Source organism: Octodon degus, unplaced genomic scaffold (assembly GCF_000260255.1).
Source record: "Octodon degus isolate 3935 unplaced genomic scaffold, OctDeg1.0 scaffold00006, whole genome shotgun sequence".
NCBI lineage: Eukaryota > Metazoa > Chordata > Mammalia > Rodentia > Octodontidae > Octodon > Octodon degus.
This window is the reverse complement of record NW_004524582.1, coordinates 10,609,534-10,628,089: the sequence shown is the minus strand read 5'-3', so window position 1 is coordinate 10,628,089 and position 18,556 is coordinate 10,609,534. Positions and strand designations below refer to the sequence as shown.

The following is an 18,556-nucleotide window of genomic DNA, read 5'->3' as shown; positions in this document are numbered from 1 at the left end:
AAAACTAACTCATTTAACACAGATGCATTTCCAGGAAGACACTTATTTTAATGGGTTAATGAATAAATCTTTCTTAATTGCTACTTATTAATGACACCAGTTAGAGTGGCTGTCAGTTATATTTTAATTTAAAAAAAATTTGTAAATGGAATATTAGCAATGCCTTAAAATATGTTACATAGGAATATTTTATATTTTTTAAGCCTTATTGAAATGAACTAAAAAAAAAAAAAAAAGCAACTCAAGTCAGAAACAAGTGTTTTCCTAAGGTGCAGTTTAAACCTCCTAAATCCAGGATATTCTTTTATCTTTTTGCTATCTGGAACCCAGTGTTAGTTTTCTAAATTATATATTTTAAATTTGCATTAGTTAACATGGCAATCTTTAAAGATTTCAGTGTTAAAATTTGCAATGATTTTACCAGAGTCATTTAGAAGATTGCTTCTTGTGTTCTGCTTCTCCTTGACTTGTTTTGTACATCAAACAAGACTCTAAACTGGGCGCAGTGATACATTTTAATAGCCCTAAGTGCTTGGGAAGCTGAGGTAGGAGAATTTCAACATCAAAATTAGCTTGTCTCAAAGTACAAAGATAAATGGCTGGGCAGCTCAGGGGGAAAGCCTCCTGGATGTGATCTCCAGTATGAACGAGAAAGGATTCCAGTTAGCTGTTGCAATGCACTTGTCACACGTGATGATATTTGTGCATTGTGTCTATAATAAACTTGCTTACTTACCTAATTGAATAAGCAGTTTTTGTTGCTTTGAAATTTGTATTTTGATTCAATGCTAAAATTATCAAATTTTTAAAACTATGTTCTCAAAATATTTCTAGTTTATTACATATATGACTACAAATGATGTTAAGTGTGGGGGCTACAAGATAATTCAGCAAATACTGTACTAAGTATCTTTTATATTCATAGTTCAACTAAGTGCTATAAAGAAGATAAAAATTCTTATTTTTATTTTTTTAAATTTCTATTTTTAAACAAAACAAGTATCTAAATTAAAATAGGCTAGAGTATTAAAAGGAAGTTAACAAGTTTTTGACTTATATATGCTACTCTGATATGAGCAATTCATATTTTTCTAATGTTATCTTTTGGGAACTTTGTTTATATAACAACATGAAGTAAAACAGACTAACCCATTTTGTTAATAAATGTTACAGCCACATTTTGGGGGGTCTGAATAAAGATTATCAAAGATGCGTCAGATTCTGGTAGCATTATGGAGACAACATCGTGTTTTAAAAAAAATCAGTTTTAAAAAAGTTAGAGATGTTACCATGAAAAAAATGTTATAAATGTAGATTAGTTTTCAGGTCAGCCTATTAGAGAACCCTTTGGATGAAAGAAGGGAAACCCCGTTTTTTTTTTTCAAGTTTGCTTTATATGGTAGTGACAATTAGACAAATCCATGAAAAAAGCCAGGATCAGTTAATGTAAATCACTGTGTAAGTAACAACTTTTATGTCGATGCCAGAGCTGTTTATGTATAAGGAATGTATTAAAAAATATGTCTGGAGAGTTGGCCTACAACAGTACATGACAGGTGGAGCATCCCTAATCTGAAAATCCAGAGTGTAAAGTCCTCTGTAATCTGGAACTTTTTGAACACCAGTATGAGATGACAAATGGGAAATTCCTTACCCCCTCATGTGATGAGTGACAGTCAGAATGCAGGTGCTCTAACAGTGCTACATAAAGCTACTCCGAGGCTGTGTGTATAAGGTGTGTATGAGGCATCCATGAATTCTGTGTTTTGACTTGGGTTCTGTGTGTTTATGGATATGCTTATATTTCCAGAACACCCCCCCCCCAAAAGAAAAAAACTGGAAATCTAAAACTTTTCAGGTCTTTGGTACTTTAAATCCTTTCTGTGACACGGAAACACTGTTTCTCTGCTGTAGACAACCCAATTTAAATTTGTTCTATGTTAGCTATAATAATTGTCTTGGGGCTTTTATATATTTCCTGTATTCTGTAATTCTTACTTTTAAAATTAGTACATGTTTGCAATCCATGATGATTACATTTCATCATGGGGAGTTGGTAAATGCGTAAAACATATCTTAGAAGTCCACAGTGAGGCTCTTTTTACCCAGTGTACGCGTCCTCATTCCTTTCCAACCTGTGTGGCCTTCCTGACACTCTCACCAGTTCAAATTGAATCGTTACTACTGTGGAGGTCATATAGAATCTTGCATAAAATTCTGTGTTACAGGTTTTTTTTTTTAATTGTATCTCATTTTCTTTCTTAAGTTTAGTTCATTGATAGTATTGCTATGTATTCATTTATTTATGCATTCATCCACACATTCATTAAGCTTTTATATAATGACTCGCCAACCTTTTGTTTTTGCCAAATAGCATTTTTGGCTTTTTGAGTCCAGAGGTGGGAGATAGTTTTTGTCTTCAAGCAATTGAATAAAATGTTGCATTTGAGGTATTGTGGGTACCTCTGTTCAAGAGCTGAATTCATTCCACGATTGTGGAGAAGATGGCCACAGTTGTGTTGGCAGCCTGATGCACTATTTGCAAGCAAACCAAGATTTTGCCAGGTGCTTCTGCTTTCTATCAGATTGTTCACAATAGAAGCATCTATGAACCAAGTACCACCTGTATAAAGAAAAGTACCTGTGAAAACATGAAGGAGGGCATTTGGAGAAGAAGTTAGAGTTTTGTAATTTTTTTTCTATGCTCAAAGGTCCTGATATCTTCCTAAATAAAATGTAGTGCTTCAGAGTAGTCTTTAGGTTCATACATATTCAAGTTTGAAGGTTGCACATACTAAGTGTGTAACTTTGGGTAAGTTACTCAGTCTCCACAAATATTCTCATTTGTAGAGATTCTGTGTACATCATAGAGTTTTCTTGAGAAAAATTAAGACATTGCTATTGATTTGTTTTAAATTTTATTACATTTAATATTATTAGATTTCATGGGATAAGCTGTTTAGTGGCATTGCATTGGATTGCTAAGAAATCTTTGTTGAGTACTTCTAGGCTGCTTGGATTTTCAGTTCCAAACTAAGTGATTTTATTTTATTCTCACCTGTGTCTTTTGGCATTCTACATTCTTCATTTCTAATAATATATGTCAATAATGTATATGATGCAAACCCAACTTCTCTCTACTTAAGAATTCAAGTACTTTGTTGAATCGTTAAGCAGGTTAAACCTTAAAATATAATTTAGAATACTTTTTTATTTTTTAAGATTTTTTTTAAAAGGTGGTGTGATTTAAATTGAGAACTATGTTTAAGGATGTTGTATCTAATTTTGTGAAATAGTAGTGAAATGCCAGTTAATAGTTATATTGTATTTTCAAATTTATGGATTTCTAAATTGTAGTAAGTTATAGCAGAAAGTAACCATAGAAACAATAACTTATTAATATACTAAGGAAATAATTAACATATAGTAGTCTTGTGGCTAAGTTTGCATTGAAAAGTGACAGCATTAATTTATATAGAATAACTCTTAATAATCATCACTAATATATAAAGCATTGAATGTATTATCCATATATTTAAACTAATGCACTATAAATACTTTTGTTTAACGTGTATATTTTTTAAATGAACAGGATAGCAGTGCATGATACTTCGTTTATGATCTCCCAGTTGAAAATCAGCGACCGGAGCCACAGACAAAAACTCCAGCTCAAGGCACTAGATGTGGTTCTGTTTGGTCCTCCGACACGTTAGTATCCTCTCTCAGTTGGGATAAGATGTAGATACATAGTTTGATCATATTTTTATTATTTAGGGAAGGAAAAAATAAGAAAATTAATAGACCAGTAAGAAATATCATCTGCTATGAAAGAAATGTAATTCTGAAAAGTTATTAGGATGAAATTTTCTGCCATTGAAATATGAAATGTGCATTTTTGATGGCTAATGCAAAACATTGTAAAAATTATGATTAAATGATTTAGAATTTATAGATTTAAAACTTTGGATCTTTATAACAATTTTATTGTTGATGTTACAGCTGGATAGTCATAGAAGAACTCCGATGGCAGGAAATAGTAGATTATAGTAATTAGTCTTCCAAAGTATGACTTTTTAAAGCTATGTACAGAAAACAAAAACTCATTTGAAGATTTCAAAAGTAACAAGACTTCTCTGGCAGGGGCATAAAATAGACAATATTATTAGATTTTTGAAGAGGAATATTTAAGAAAGAATTATGTCATATCAGTAAAGAAAGTAAACTGTATACTTCTTTACTCTGATAAGGATGACCTTTTCCCAGAAGAAAAGTTGGATGGGTTTATTTCATTAATTTCAAATTTCAGATAGAAAAGTACTTGAAAAGAATATACTTTAGAGGAATTGCATTTTGCTTTTTAGTAGTGAAAAAGGAATTCAAAATTAATATTAGAAAAATGGCTTTAGAGGAAGGATAAATTAGAAAACTTTTGTTTACTTGAATTCTTGGAATTAGAAGACTTGCATGGGATGCTGGTAGTCTTGAAGATGGCCATTCTATAAAACGTCCAGTAGTTGAGTGGATTCCATGACTTTTCTGGTGGGCTTTTTTGTTTGTTGGTTGTTGGCTCAGGCTAAAAGAGCAGCTTTTTTCATCCAGCTGATGAAACAGCTGGAACTTTCTCTTGTACAGGTTGGTGGAAGTACACTGTTGGTGAAAATTACAACCCTAGGAAGAGACTGCTGAAATGCCAGACGTTCCACAGATACTATTCTCTTACTAACCTTTTCTTTGTCCTACATTTCAGACTCACAGTATTGAAGTTTTATCTTCTGTGAGATTCGGTCTAGTTGTTTTCAAGTCAATGATTGGTGATAATAGGCATTAAGTAATAGAATTTGTGTGCTGTTTGGTCAGGAATTTTTATATTTGCTTTATTAACTTGAAAGCAAACCATTTTCTGAGCCAGAGAATATTGTGTTATCACGTCATTTGGAAACAAACTGCTCTCAAAGAATGTTGTAAACAAATATTTTAATAAGCAATCCAGTTAAAAAGTTAATGATGCATTGCCTTTTAATGTTTGTATTAGAATTATTATTTGAGTGAATGAGTACCATAGTCAGAACTTCGCTCATTCTAGATTCATAAACTGGGATTGTCAGATGACTAGAAATGCATTTTTTTCCCCATTTGTATATTTGTACAGGGTCTCACTATGCTGATCAGACTCGTAATGGTCTTCCTGTTCAGTCTCCCCGGTGGTGGGATTACAGGCGTGCACCATCATGCCTGGACTGTGTCAGTGGCTCAGTGCACCTCACGGCCGGCATGGCACCTGGGGCCAGGGATTGAAAGCAGACACTTTGGCCACTGAGCTATCTCGCCAGCCCTAGAAATACATTTTAAGGGAATGTTCACTGAAATCTTTTCTAATATGTGGTGCTTATTATAGAGTTTGGAACCTGACTGTCTAGTTATTGTTATTTTTGGTGATTATGTTTCAGCCGCAGAGAACAGGGATCTTGGTTAATGCAGAGGCTGAACAGAACCTCTTAAGTCAGAGGTAGAACAAATTCTTCTGAGACCATAGCCCTTGGGAATGCGCCTTTTCCATTAGATGGCAGGATATACAATCGAAATACAGATCACTAAGGGGCCCTTGCACAGACCTTACAAAGTACCAGTCTGTGCAAACATAGACCAGCCTTAGACTTGTTTGCATAGAACATTGGCCATCTGTAGAGCACTTCATCTAACTTAACATAGAGTCTTCCTGCCTGGGGTCTGGGCATAAAGGCAGTTTTCCATTGTAAACTATGTATGTCTCTCAGGAACATTGAAATAATACATTATATTGTGCTAATTATCATTTTGTTGTCTCCCTTCCAGAGAGCCTTGAACATTAGTGTATACTGTCAATGCTAAATTTTAAAAATTTATTAGAAAAGTGGTGCATGTGTGTGTGTGTGTATGTGTGTGTATGTGTGTGTGTCACTGAAGATAGTAGCATCTAATGCCTTTATCTTTAAATGCAGTGGTGGAGCTGCCATCTCCCATGATATCATTACATGGAGAAAGTGCTTTTGTGTGAAATGCTGGGTTTCCACTTTGGATTGTAGTGATAGGTGTCTCATTTGAATAAAGGAAAGGCACTGAATCCCTTTACCCTCAGAAGCACATTCTAGCAGCATCTGCTTTGAATGCTGTTGATTTTTATTTTTCTTATGTATTTGGTACAGCATCTCACTAGGTTGCTCAGACTCCTAGTGATCCTCCTGTTTTCAGCCTCCCCAGTAGTGTGATTACAGGCATGGGCCACCACACCCAGACTCAGTGGATGGCTCAGCATGCCCAGTGGCAGGGCCATCGCAGCATGTAGTACCAGGGATCAAACTCCAGTCCCTGGGCTTGCCTATGCAGGTGCTTAGTCCACTGAGCTATCTCTGTGGCCCATTGTTGCTTTTTAAATAATGACTTTATTTACTACTTTCCTACCTGCTGGGGCATAGTGTGTCCATATGTTTTTATTTCTCCTGTTCTATAGGTTTAGGATGTGAGTTAGTGCTAGTAAGAAGACTGGTTATTTGAAAGAATTTTTAAAACATTAGTGTTTGTGCAAGGGAAGATCTCTAGCAGTTTTGGTTTTAAATATCTATTATGAAAAGAATTGTCTGTATATTAAAGTTCTGTTGGGTTCAAAGGTTAACTCTTAGTTATTCTCTTCATAGGCCCACCTCATAACTGGATGAAGGATTTTATTCTCACAGTTTCTATAGTAATTGGTGTTGGAGGGTGCTGGTTTGCATATACGCAAAATAAGTCATCTAAAGAACATGTTGCAAAAATGATGAAAGACTTGGAGAGTTTACAAACTGCAGAGCAAAGTCTGCTGGACTTGCAGGAGAGGTAAGTTAAGTCATAACATGTTATGTACACAGGAAGTGCAGTCTGTGGAAATGCAGTATGAGCATGTGTGTCAGCTCATGTGTAGGTTGGTACGTACATTAGTGTATGTCTATTTCATTCCATATTTTTAAGAAAATATAGCATTGTTATAGCTATGGATTTATTATGAATGGTATTTGAGGCAAAGTGGGTAGAAGAACAGTGTAAATCAGATATAGGTGGAAGGATATGTATGGTGAAATTTTATTTTTTAACTTGATTTAAATCTTAAAACCTCTTTGCAAATTTTTTCTCCCATATCTGTGTCTTGGGCTCCAAATAACCAAATAAATATAGAGTAGATTGCCAGATATTTTTATTAGCCAAATTTAAAATTAAGAAAAAAAAGTGCTGTGAATTCTGGTTAAGATTGGTATCAGATTACTTGACAGTATTTTTTTCTTTCATTAAAAAATGAAATTTTGGAAACTTTCTGAGGAATTTTTATTATTCTTGAAGGCTTGAAAAAGCACAAGAAGAAAACAGAAATGTTGCTGTGGAAAAGCAAAATCTAGAGCGCAAAATGATGGATGAAATCAACTATGCAAAGGAGGAGGCTTGCCGGCTGAGAGAGCTGAGGGAGGGGGCAGAGTGCGAACTGAGTAGACGGCAGTATGCAGAGCAGGAGTTGGAGCAGGTATGCCCATTTGTTCTTTGTTTTTAAAGTATTTTGTAATTTTAAAGAGTATTTGTTAGATTGTTTGTGTTGCCTGTGCAAGGAGCCAGATGATGTTTTGTGTATCCATTGCAAAGTCAGTTTGATTACATTGTATACTATTCCTCAGTTACTAAGAGAATTATTTTTCATAGTGTTAGCATTAATCAAAATCTATATATTAAAACAAAATTGTAACTGATGATAAACTTAACATTGTAGTCATTCTTTTGTTTTCATGTATTTAGTGCAGGTTTCACTACACAGATCAGACTCATAGTGATCCTTCTGTTTTCAGCCTCCCAAGTGCTGGTTACAGGCATGCGCTACCATGCCCAGTCTCAGTTGCCATCTCAGCGCACCCTGGGGCTGGGGCTGGCACAGCACACTGGGAATCAAATCACTGTCTCTGCACCTTCCTAAGCACCCACTTTAGTCTGCTGAGCTATCTGGCCAGCCCTCCATAGTCATTCTTTTATAAAAATTTTTTTATACCCTTGTTCATATCTTGAGTCAATTTAAAAGGATGAACTGCTTCTAGGGAAGGGATACAAAACCATTTTAGTGAGTGTATATAAGGTGTTTATGGAACATGTATAATGTTTTTTTGACTTCAGGTACATAGTCAAATAAAGTATATCTCATTTTGAACTCTACAAAGGTAAAAGTCCTCAATTATACATCCATTTGAATCCTATTAAATTATTTTAAAAGATACTGTATTAGAAGATACTATAAAAGATACTGTTTTGAAGCTATCTGGATGATGTGTCCTTCCTTTCTCATATCTTTTTCATTTTTCAGTTACTCAAAATAGAGTGTAGGCATTAAGCTGTTGCACAGCCTTCTGGAGAAAGGGGGTCCTAGGAGAATTATGTGCATGTGTATTAGTTTCCTGTTCCTGCTGTAAAAAAAAAAAAAAAATGCCACACACTTGGTGGCCTAAAACAACACACATTCACTAACTTAATGTTCTGGATGTCAGAATCTAAATGGCGCACGCAGGGCTGGAACCTGCGGGCTGTAGGAGATCTGCTTTCCTGCCTTTTCCTCTTGCGGAGGCTGCCCAAGCTTCTTGGCTCATGGCCCCTCCCTCCGGTTCCTAATGATGCTACTCAGACTTTGGTTTCCCATCGTCTTTTGATTTTGATGCTTTCTTTACTGATAAAGTGGGGAGCAAATTGAGGTTTGGAAGACTTGCTCAGAATTTGAGTTAATTGTAAAGTAGGTTAAGACAGATTTTCCTGTGCTTGCTTCAGCAGCACATATACTAAAAAAGACATAGATTTCTGCTTCTCACTTTATTTTATGCATCGTTGCATTCTCAACTGATTATTAAATAAGAAATATGTGATGAGTGAGTGTTAATTTAATTATGGAAAAATGTGCACTATGCATTGCTGTTACCCTCCAGATTGTGTTTTTTGGAGTGTTTAATCTGACAACTCAAACCTTTCTATTTGACCCCTTTTTTTTTCTTTCTTTTTTGGTGATACCAGGGATCAAACTCAGGACCTTGTGCATGCCAGGCAAGCACTTATTCAACTGAGCTATCTCCCCAGCCCTCTGTTTGACACTTTAAACTGAACTTTTACTCATGCCAGAGTTCTGTGTTTTGTTTCTTTTTGTTTTTGGGTATCTCTTCCTTGTAAGGAACATATTCTCTTAAATTGACTCTCAGACATATTTTGCAGTCAAGTCTCATTTACCTGGCAGGCCTTATCTGTACAGAATGTGTTTAACAATCAGGGAAATGGAAAGGCCTAGCTAAAATTATATGGTATATGCAAATTTAGATATTTGCCTTTTGGGCTCTTGTGACAGTTCCCTGCCTGACCCCATTGATATGTCTAACTTGATTTTTTTCTCAGGACTATTAAAGCTTAGCTGTTTCTTTGGCCATTCCAGATAAAGCACAAATCAGAAAGAATGACAGAAGTATTTTACAGGTGTCTGTTTCATAGTGGGGGAGACAACAAAATATTTTTTTTTAAATAGAATCTAAGAACGACGAACATTCTAACCTGAAGTTTTGGCATAGACAGCTTGTCTACGTCAGTCAGGCCTGACGTAACCAGGATATGGTGTGCCAATCTGAGCGTAATGAGCCGAGTGAGATTTTGAAACTCTAAGAGGTGGTTTAAAAGGGGGAAAATGGATATTTTAAAAAGAACTCTATACAGCGTGTTTATATTAATGGAAGACAATTTTCTGAGTGATTAATGTCTGCAGGAGTATATAAATGCATTGCCATGTTTGCTTTTTATTTTAATCCCTGAAAGACTTAGGTATCTACACACAAAGGATGGAGAAGTTGAATAACTTAGATTACATGACAAAGATAAAATTGTTTTAAAATTCATCTTCCAAAGCCTATTTTACCCATAATGCTGTTAAAAGCTTTATTTTTTTATTTTAAAGAGAAAGGAAAATGAAGGCCATGATACAGAATTTCAGACAAGATAATAGGAAATTAATAATGGTTATTAAATTGCATATTGTTACCTTCAAAGTAGTTGCTCATATTAAAAGGTATAGGCATGCAAAACCGAACAAACTATATAAGCACAGACTGTCCCTTTCAGTGAACTAATAAGAATTGGTAGTATAATTTTCTTGGCTATATATATGTGTGTGTATGTATAAATTTTTTTTTCTTCCCCATCCCAGTTGTTCTTTCATTTTGAGCAGTTTCTTTCCCTTTGACAGTATCTATTACATATTTTGGATCTTTTTGACTCTTTTTCTTACACTACAGAGACAATAAGAAGTTTAACTTTCAAATTAATTTACATATAACATCACGTAGCCTATTTCATGTAGTTTGAACTCTTACAATATTTTTTTCTGGGAGATAATTATAAATAGGTAGCAAAATTAGGTAGCAAAAGCTGTGTATTTCATATGGTATTATTCTCCCTGAAATGAAGAGTTTTAGATGACTAAAGGAACCACTTTGTATTTTGTATGATTTAGATATAAGGGGTGATCAGAATATATGATGAATATTTTAAATTTTAAAAATTGAGGTGTGGTAAAAGAAACATTGCCATCGAAGCCCCTCAGAATGCTCCCCCTCTCTTCAAACACACTTATTCCATTGCTTTTGTCGCCATTGGAAGCAGTTTTGGAAGTACTCTTTTGTGAGTGTCTTTACAGGGTACGATCGAAGCTATGAATGTTGTTCTCAAGTTCCTGAATGGAAAGGCAGGCTCCTGAAAGCATTATGGTGTGTCCTCATCCACCTTGTTCACCGGATCTGACCCTGTGCAACTTCTGGCTTTTCTCCAAAGTCAAATGACCATAAAAGATAACGTTCTTTATCAATTCAGAATATGTCACAGCAGGACAACTAAAGGCACTTACAAAGCGGGACTTGTAGAACTGCTTCAGAAACTGAGGGGAAGGGAGGAGCATTTTGAGGGAGATCAATGACAGTGTGTCTTTTATAGTAATAAATGTTTAAAATTTTATTTTTTGAACGTACCCTTTATGGTTTTCACATCTGTTACTTTGTATTTTTAAAAAGTCTCAAGAAGCTATCCTTATTGTCAAATAAGTAATAATACCCCTGTTCTAAAGGGTACAGTAAGACTTAGTAGAAGGAATGGAATTGCTGCTGCAATTTTAGAGGTAGTAAATAGTGGAACTGAGCCTAGAAGCCAGGGATTCAGTATTTAGGCTGTTTCTGTCTGTGACATGTTGTAACCTATTGCTGCTTTATTCTTAATGTACAAAATTATGTAAGTATGTTTTTACATACTATTTCATCCTTTGTAGAAATCATTAACTATTCAGTGTTGTTTAGTCTGTTTACATAAATAATAGTGTAATTCAAACTGAGGGTTGAGATTTAGATCAGATTATAAAATTTATAAATAATGCTAGAGAAAACAGTTCAACAGTTGGCATTATTGAAAGGTCACAGAAGTTTAAAACAGTGTTTACCATTCAATCCAAACATTGTTCATCCTCAACTCATGCTAAAAATACAAGTTTTGTATTAAATTTATTACTGTTGTGTTTTTTTTTGGGGGGGAATGAATGAAGTAACTTTAAGGAAAATTTGTGTGATTTCATAGAGAATGACTTGAAAGAAGTGTGTTGAGGTTCTTTTTGTACTGCCTTGGAAATGGAAGTTATGTAGATTTAGTTTTCAATACTGTGAGTCGAAGGGTCCGATGACACCCTTCGTGGTGTTGCACAGCTGCACGGCCCAGGACCTGAGCTCAGAGTCTTCCTTCCTGGAGATTAGCACAGATGCCACATGGCTTACTAAGCCATCACATTAAGCACACATTGTCCCACACACATAATACATGCCAAGCTAGTGTGGCCTTGGATTCACTTTTGGTGACTTACCTCTACATTTTTAATGTTTCTTAATGTTTTACTGTTTCTTTTTAAAATGGTTTTGAATCATCTGCTTATTGTCCCATTGTGAATATTTTAAAAATTACAGTGTAATGGATTTTATTTTTTGCACAATCTTTTTTTTCTACAGTATCTGACAGCTGTTCTATTTCTTTATCAGAAGTTTGTATATTGTCCTCTTAGTTTATTCTGGTACACGATAAAGTTTATTTAAATAAGCCAGCTTTGTTCAGATCAAACATTTCTCTGCACTTTTAGTTCAGAAGTGAAGTCTTGGTTACCTTAGAACATTTGAGAGCAATTGATTTCTCTGCAGTGATGGAGTATCAGGAAACAGTATACTCCATAGGTCACTAGTTGCTGAAGGTCTTGGATTGCGTGTACATAACTTTGTACATCTATCTTGTGTCTTCACACATCTTTAGCTTGCACTTTTTGCTAGTTTTTAGATGTCACACCGAGAATATTCTCTTTTTGTGTTATTTTGGTAGTGAGGCTTTCCTTAAAGTATTTTTCCTTAACACTTATTACCAAACCAACCCACTGGGCATTTTAATTTTGCTGTTTTATTGGCTGGCTCCTTTAAAGGGCAGGTGGAACAAATACTACAGCCATCTATACTGAAAGGCATCCATAGTGTTTCAAGGAGATTGTTACCAAAAATCTCTTTTATCAAAATTTATGTTGATCTTTAAATGCTTGGTATCTACTTTGTAGTACATTAGGAAGCAGTGAATTAAGTAGAAGAAATGGTAAAAAGATAATGTAATAGGTAGATGAAACAGTGAAAAGTAACTTTATAAGGAAAATATATAAAAAATTAAAGAAGAAGCCTAATTTTTTTTTAACAAAATGTTTAGTTAGGAGCTGCAGTAGGACCTTTTGAGAAATTTAGAAGGAGTAGTTGAATAGGTTTCTTACCTGACTTGGGATAGTTGTTTATATTCTACTTCAAATAGAAAATGCATTATGGAAAAGTGTGATCAGCTCGAAGTTGTATGCACCCCTCCTTTTTGTTCTCAGTAAGCTGTGTACTATAAAATACAAAAACTTAATATTGCAAATTCTCCTTATTACCCTCTCTGGCTTTCCATCTATTCTCTATGAGTTTAAGATACACTTACAACTTCAGCCTTAGTGTTAATGTGAGAAATACAATGTAATTAGATTTTGTGATTTAAAAAGAAGTTGGCAAAGAACATAAAGTTGCTTTTTCTTTTAATTTTGGAACTAAAAAAATATTTTAATCCTTCTTGTGCCATGCTTTCCTTCCTCCAGGTTCGAATGGCTCTTAAAAAGGCTGAAAAAGAATTTGACCTGAGAAGCAGCTGGTCTGTTCCAGATGCCCTTCAGAAGTGGCTTCAGCTGACACATGAAGTGGAAGTGCAGTACTACAATATTAAAAGACAAAATGCTGAAACACAGTTGGCCATTGCTAAGGATGAGGTACTTGCTTTCATTTCAAAATTCATCACATTTCTTTCTTAGGCTGTGTTTTTAAAAGGAGTAGTCAACTGAAATAGAAAAATCTAAATAAAATTTTGTTACTGAATATTTTCTTGAATTAGAATTTATTATGTAAATTGACTCAACTAATTATAGATTTTAGAGTTATCATATTCAAAGAAGTACGTAGCTTTCCGAATAACCATAGTGTCCTTTAGAAATTATCACTAGTATCATTAGTGTAAATATTTATGTGGAGCTTTTGTCCTCTAGGTTGCTGCTTCGTATCTCATCCAGGTAAGTAGTTGCTAGAAATTAATATTTGCTATTTATTAAATTGTGTGGAATAAAAGTAAGTCTTTATAAGAAAAAAGAGAAAGATGCTCATTTCACTTACTAACCCTTCATTGCAGTAGGATACTGTTAATATTTTTCTACTAGTTGTAAAGAAGATTTTGGACTTTTTCATCCAGAAAGAAAAATTCTTCAAACAAAGTCTTGAGTTCTGTTGATTGTGTTGGGAAAGCATAATGTCTCATCTGTTTATTTTTCCTTTTTTGTTGTTGTTTAGAAATCAGGATTGTATCTTGGCTAATAATACTGTATTGGTTTTATGATAGTTAATTTATTTTGTAACTGATCATAAATTTTACTAGTATATATGTGTGTGTTGTTTCAAGCCCAGCCTTATTTTCTTCCCTTGGGTTTCTAGGCAGAAAAAATTAAAAAGAAGAGAAGCACAGTCTTTGGCACCCTGCATGTTGCACACAGCTCCTCCCTAGATGAGGTCGATCACAAAATTCTGGAAGCAAAGTAAGAATGCCATTTTCACCGTTTCTTTGCTATTCTATTGAAATGAACAGTAGCAGATGTTTTATGTTTATCATTGTATATTTCACAATTATACAATTTAGATGCATTCTGAAATTGGGTCATTCCTTCTTGAAATGAGTTGCTGTAGTCTTCATGTAATTGCCCCCCCCCCTTTTCAGTGCGGTATTAAAAATTGTAATGCAGTTAGTAATTGCTATATTGACTTTTCAGGAAAGCTCTCTCCGAATTGACGACTTGCTTACGAGAACGGCTTTTTCGCTGGCAGCAGATTGAGAAGATCTGTGGCTTTCAGATAGCCCATAACTCAGGACTGCCCAGCCTGACCTCTTCCCTTTATTCTGATCACAGCTGGGTGGTGATGCCCAGAGTTTCCATTCCACCCTATCCTATTGCTGGAGGAGTCGATGACTTAGATGAAGATACCCCTCCAATAGTGTCACAGTTTCCTGGTAAGTGCTGAGCTCAATGAAATGTTGGCATGGGCTTTGAGATAGCTTGCTATCATGTCCTTTGAAATCCATGGTGAAATCTTTGTTCATTCATTTTCCTTTTTGTTGTTACTAATTTATGTGCTTACTATTTGAGAATGCTCTGTGAGGCACACACATGGATATATAATATACTTATATATAAAAATTCACTGTTAAGCAATATGAATGCTTGATTTGTGTAACTGATCATAAGCAAGTGTTATACTCATTATATTAAGTATCGACTATATGGCTTTGTTTTTAGAACATTGCTTAGAGTTGAAGTGAGGGAGTTACATTAAAAACACAATTGACAATAAAGATAGTATATTACAAATGCCAGATTTTTGTATTACAAACTGCTAAGTTTTCAGGGAAAACATCCTTTCAAATGGTAGCTTGATCTGTAGTTAGAATAAAAATTAAGAGAACATTGTGGGTTCCTTAATCCTAGGTCAGCTACTAATCCACTATTTACTTTGAGTAAGTCTGATTTTTTTTTTTAATTGAGTTGTCATGTTAGTATTTTGTTTTGCTTTTTGAATTTTGACCTTTTGTTGAGTCACCCTGCTGTGTTTAACTCATAAAGTACTGAAACATGCCTGTAGCAAAATTAAAGTGTTTTTAAAGGCTTACAGTCTCTTATTGCTAGAGAGTAAAACTCCTCTCAAAGATTTTTTTGACAAAATACAGTTTTTAATAATTTCTGAGTTGTGGTCTGTGCTTTGAACTATTTACATTGTGAGAATACATTTCAGCAGGAAGGAAAATTTAGATATTTTAACTCTTGACTTTAAGCAAAGTTACAGAGTTACTGAATTTACAGTGTTTTTTTTGCTATTAAAGTCATTTGATGGGGGCCGGGGAAATGGCTCCATGGAATAAGTGCTTCCCTGACAAGCGCAAGGGCCAGAGTTCAATTCCCAGTTCCGCCCTCCCCCAAAATAAATAAAAAATAAAATTGTTTGAGAAGCTGTGCTTATTATTGCTTGCCTGATGATTTTTTTTTCTGATATTTGTGACATTTTAAAAACAGCATAGATCAAAAAGGTTCTGAAGATTGGAGAACAGAATTTAATTCTTGCTTGGTTGACAACTTACATAGAAGTTTTGATTTTTAAATCATATATGGATATAAAAATATGAACATTTTTCAAACTGAATTTTTCTAGCCAGTTGCTACAGTTTCCTTGAAATTAGTGTGATGAATGATCAAAATTTTATAAATTCCTTACAAAAAAGCCCTTAATTTGAAAATTAGTTCTCAGCCAGTGACTACATGCCTTGTTATTTCTGTGGGTTAAAGGCCCAGTTACAATGCTGAGAAAGTGAGGAGGCAGCAAACTCTTAAAAGCAGTGGAGAGTGGGAGGATTTGCGAAGGGAAAGAAGCGTGTGACCCTGTTCTCCTCTCCCTTCCTTCATGCTCAAAGGCAGAGACAGTTGCAAATTTATATCTAGAGCCAAGGCAGCTGTGCAGTCGGAATAGTGTGGCTGTGTTTTTATTTGAATTATGCGCCCTTAACATTGTCAGGTATAACACTGATTTATCTGTTTGAAAGTTAAAGCTTTCTTAAAGTTGCAATTTCCCCCTTAAAATCCATAATTATTCGGTCTAGAATTGTGCTTGAATAAGCATTCCACAGATTAATTCATTTCTTTTGTTTGCCTTTTAATTTAAAAAGTTTTTAAAAATCATTTATTTATTTACTTATTTGGTACCGGTTCTTGCTCCCCAGCTCAGACTTGCAGTGATCCTCCAGTTTTAGCCTCCCCAGTGCTGGGATTACAGGCGTGGCCGGCCCAGCATGTGGTATCGGGTTGTACCCTGGGTCCTTGTGCTCGGCAGGCAGGCAGGCAGGCGTGTGGAATGCTGAGCTGTCTCCACAGCCCCTGCCTTTTAATTAAAGACACTCTTTCTAGAGGGAGGGATGGTAAAAATCCATGTCTGTTGAAACACACTACATGTGAACAATTGCCCTGAGTTTTAATTAATTTGAATTTTTAATTATGAAGAGTACAAGATTTAGTTTGAAAGGTAGTATGCTGTTTTAGCAGTGCTGTAATCAGCTGTGTGGTCAGTCTCAAGACAGCGCTGGTGCCACGTGCGGCAGCGTGAGCGCTCTGCCTCCACCCAGCGGCATCAGAGTGGTACTCCATTCTGCCGGCTTGTGAAAGCCTCTTGGACAGACCTGGTGAACCCGAAGCCGCTGGCAGCGGGACCAGATCCCGCTGCTGTGGTTTTGTTTTGTTTTTCAAAAACCACCAGCATGTATGTGTTTTATGTTGGAAATAATGACAAAGAAACCTGCTTGTGGTATGTTAAGACCAAGCTAAAAGTTTCTGTAAGATTCTGTATATAGAATATACATTCCTCATTATGTTTAATTAAATGTGAAGAAAAATCAGGAAAAATTTTGTCAGCTTTGTGTAGGTAGTGGAATGGAAGATAATTTTTGCTGATTTCTAGTTTTTATTATCTACTAAATGGTTTTATAATGAAATATATAGCAGTTTATTTAAAATTTCTTGTAAAGCTCTTCATGTGTACTTAAAGCTATTGAAAATATGACCATTCATCAAAAAGATGTCGTATTTTGACATTTGCCTTATTCCTTTTTCTCTGAAAGGAACCATTACATTTATAAATAATGTATCACTTTACTTTCCATTTTTGTAAAGTTGTTATTCTAAAGCCTATTGTAATATATACCGTGTAACCAAATTGTGGGTATAGTGTTTTAGCTCAGACGTGATTCAAAAATTTCTCATGTTTATGTACACATTAAATTAATCATGAGTTAATCACAGTTTACATACTCATTTATTGAAAAACCATAGATTATCCGTGTTCCAGTGAAAGTTTATTTTTCTAATTTTTTCCCTTATAACTAATATTGAAACAAACATTCTTATGAATATCTTTTTGGCATAACTCTTGAGAGTTTTTCTAAATGGACACCTAGAAATGGATTGCCAGCCAGCAGGAAGGCACCTCTTATGGCTCTTGCCAAGTGGCCCTCCGTGTGGCTCTATGAATTTACCCCCTCACTGTAGGAGTGGTGTTGTGCCAGGTATATATCCACACATCCTTGGAAGGATATGGTTAATTTGCTTTGCCACTTGAATGTGTGAAATAATACCTCCCTATTCCTGAAGTTTTCATTTCTTTGATGTCTGCTGAGGGTGAGTGTCATTTCATTTCTTGGTCTTTGTCATTCCACCTTCTCCTCTGAGCTTGCCATGGCAGATATTTTGTCCTAGGTCTTGGCCTTTTTAATGTCAAATTTTGTGATTCTGGCTTTTGCTTTTTATGGTTTTTTTTTTTTTTTTCAGCAGATACTGTAATAATTATTGTTCTCCCAAAGCATTTTAGCTTTCCCTTTAATCTCTTACTCCTTTACTCGGCCTAGAAATTCGTTTTGGTCATAGTGTAGTGTGAAGTTGGAGTAGAGGTCCATCTCTTGATGTGTGGGTGAACAATTGTCCCAGCCTTAGACCTGCTCCATCCTCGCCAATTTATAATTCGTCTTCTTTCCATCAATATATAAATGCTTCCAACCCTCTATTTAGTTCCTTTGGCTTTGCTCTGCTTCAATTACAGTTTATAGGAAGTACTGATACTTGATAAGACTAAATTTTCTCTTACTGTTGGTCAAAATTCTTACTGTTGACTAGCTATTTTTACAAGTTTTAAATCGGCATAAGAAATTCTATGTAAAGTTCCCCTGGGAGTTATTTTGGTTGGAAGGAGACTTTCTTTGAACTTGCTAATTTGAGGAGACTTGCTATTAAAAAATTCCACTTATTTAGATCCTTTTATGTCTTTAGATAAAGTTGATAATTTATTTTCTTTGAGAAGCTCTTGCATGTTTTTTTATTTATTTATTT

The 18,556-nt window shown here is 35.0% G+C and overlaps 1 protein-coding gene across 1 annotated transcript in view; it reads left to right on the top strand.

Annotated features, from left to right (window-relative positions):
* Positions 1-18,556, top strand: part of Stim2 (stromal interaction molecule 2) — a 116,026-nt gene that overhangs the window by 81,595 nt on the left and 15,875 nt on the right. The window contains exons 5-10 of the mRNA XM_023699176.1: positions 3,593-3,708; positions 6,672-6,849; positions 7,348-7,525; positions 13,196-13,363; positions 14,076-14,176; positions 14,408-14,646. Coding sequence (XP_023554944.1) covers positions 3,593-3,708; positions 6,672-6,849; positions 7,348-7,525; positions 13,196-13,363; positions 14,076-14,176; positions 14,408-14,646 — 980 coding nt within the window. The remainder of the gene's footprint in view (positions 1-3,592; positions 3,709-6,671; positions 6,850-7,347; positions 7,526-13,195; positions 13,364-14,075; positions 14,177-14,407; positions 14,647-18,556) is intronic.